The sequence below is a fragment of the Triticum dicoccoides genome, chromosome 7B (assembly GCF_002162155.2).
Source record: "Triticum dicoccoides isolate Atlit2015 ecotype Zavitan chromosome 7B, WEW_v2.0, whole genome shotgun sequence".
NCBI lineage: Eukaryota > Viridiplantae > Streptophyta > Magnoliopsida > Poales > Poaceae > Triticum > Triticum dicoccoides.
Window position 1 is genome coordinate 441,257,413 of NC_041393.1, and position 2,254 is coordinate 441,259,666.

At 49.5% G+C, this 2,254-nt stretch overlaps 1 protein-coding gene across 1 annotated transcript in view; it reads right to left on the reverse strand.

Annotated features, from left to right (window-relative positions):
- LOC119338730 (SWR1 complex subunit 2-like) overlaps positions 1-188 on the reverse strand; it is a 3,564-nt gene extending 3,376 nt beyond the window's left edge. The window contains exon 1 of the mRNA XM_037610983.1: positions 9-188. Coding sequence (XP_037466880.1) covers positions 9-85 — 77 coding nt within the window. The 5' untranslated portion in view covers positions 86-188. The remainder of the gene's footprint in view (positions 1-8) is intronic.
- Between the last annotated feature and the right edge of the window lie 2,066 nt (positions 189-2,254).

Genomic DNA, 2,254 nt, shown 5'->3' on the forward strand with positions numbered 1-2,254 from the left:
GAGGCCACCTCTTTCCTCGGGTGGCACGCGCCGCGCGGTCGAGCAGGACGGGCGGCTCCTCCTCGTCTGCGGCATGGTCGGCCATGCGACTTCACCGGCGGCGAGATGGCGACTGGGTTCGGTCTCACGGTGCCGAGTGGGGGATTGGGGGAAGGGAGGAGAAGCAACGAGTGGGGATGACCGGAAGAGTGACGGCCCAAGTGTTTTTTTAGGGGAATGACGGCCCAAGTGTAAGTTGCATGTGCAGACTTCAGGCCCAAGGACAACCTAAATCATTTTTTTTCCTTTGAGACCCAAAATTCTCAAAACCGGATAATACTTCTTTTTTCTTGAGTGGTTTTGTTTCTGATTGTCAGATTTTAGGTAGTTTTAGAAGATGATTAGACATGACACTTTTGACGTGGCATCGAACCACTTTTTCTTGGTTGCACCGGACCAAACCACTCGTTCCATTCCTTCTTATCCACTAGCGTGGACGTCGTCGTAGCGATGGCGATGAGGACAACGCCTTAGCAGTCATCCTCGTCGAAATCCTTGTCCCTAGTCAGCCTGCTCGTCCCCATCCCGCTGCAGGAAGGGTCATTTGTTCTAACGAGGCAAAGACATTCCTCGATGAGCGCAGCTCTGCCTCAAGCCGTTGCGCCCGCAACGTGAGGCCGCACACTAGCGGGGATGTGCCCTGGTCCTGCAGGCTATAGAACAACTCTGAGGCTAGCTTGAAGAAGATCAACACCTAGTTTAGTTTCATACAGTAGCAAGCATGTGCAGAAAGCCAAAACTATGGACAGGAGAAGCTTGTCGCGTGATATCTTTGAGTTAGGGGAGGAGGCCCACGAGGCTGGCCATGGCGGCGCTCGAGGACGGCGGCCTCGTGTAGCTCGGTGCAGATGGACTCGTTGTCGTTGGTGGTGACCTTCTGCCTTGACAATGGCGTCAGAAGCTGAGCAACTCTTTGTCGAGACTGCTCCATGAACTGTGTTCAGGTAATTGATGGATGCTTGAGTGACTCGATCACGACCAAGGGAGGCAAAACAACTCGGACATTCGACACGGCGACCAGGGTCAGCACCCTCTACGTACAAGCCATGTAACAAGCTCAAATCGAAAACCGCCTAAAATCAACAGCAAAAACACTTAAGGGTGACATTTATCTGGTTTTCAGGGTTTGAGAGTTAAAATCACACCAAATTGGACATCAAGGGCATATTCGTCCATCATGCCATATTTGAGAGTGAAATATGGACTTTTTTCAATTAGAAAAGTTTCACTTCTTGTCTATCCAAGAAAAACCACTAAAAAGTATCTGAGAAAACGTCTTCTTGTTTCCTCATGCTTCATTTTAACTGTGCGATAACATTTTACACTTGCTAAAAGAGACGGCACAAAAGCACTGTAAAATTGACTAGTTGTGCATGAGTTTTTAACTTTTAATTTTCCATAATTTAACTTATGATTTTTTTATTAAAGTCATATAAAATTTCATTGCCACAAGTTAGACGGTTAGGATGTTGTACACCTAGCCCACCAGGATCAAAACTCTAGGCTGACACACTACTGGAATTCTGACATACGCCGGGTGTGATGCTCTTCGGCGAGTGCTAAAACACAGGCACTCGGCAAACAAATTTTTTCTGGGTGTCACTCTCGACAAACCCAGCTTCACGGCAAACTGCCTTCTTTGTCGTCACTGCCCACGGCAAAGAGGCACCGCACGGCAAACCGTGCAGACGCCGAGAGTCGCTCACGACAAAGAGGAGCCACGTGTCATGCCCGTCCGCAACAGACGGCTCCGTCAATTACTGCGTTCTTTACCGAGAGCTGCCGTACGACACTCGGCAAAGTATATGCCACATCCTATTTTCTTTTTTTGTGTGTGTTCTTTCCTCCTGACATGTGGTCCCTGTCGGTGTCAAAATCGGCGGATCTCGGGTAGGGGGTCCCGAGCTGTGCGTCTAAGGCTAATGGTAACAGGAGGGAGGGGACAGATGTTTTAGCCCATGCATATACATGCGATGGCCTCCTTTGAGAGCACAAGAAGTTAATTTCGAGGCCAACAGAGTAACAGGACCAACACTTCCTCCACAAATCGAACACATTCCCTCTCGATACCATAGACTATCTCGAAGAACGGACCTAGACTTGGTCTGTCATCTCGCAATGACATGCACTAACACGGAGAAGCAGTTATTCACCGTGGACTACACCCTCTCGGTGCCGATCAACGCCCTAGACCGACGGGGCCACCGGATTGGTG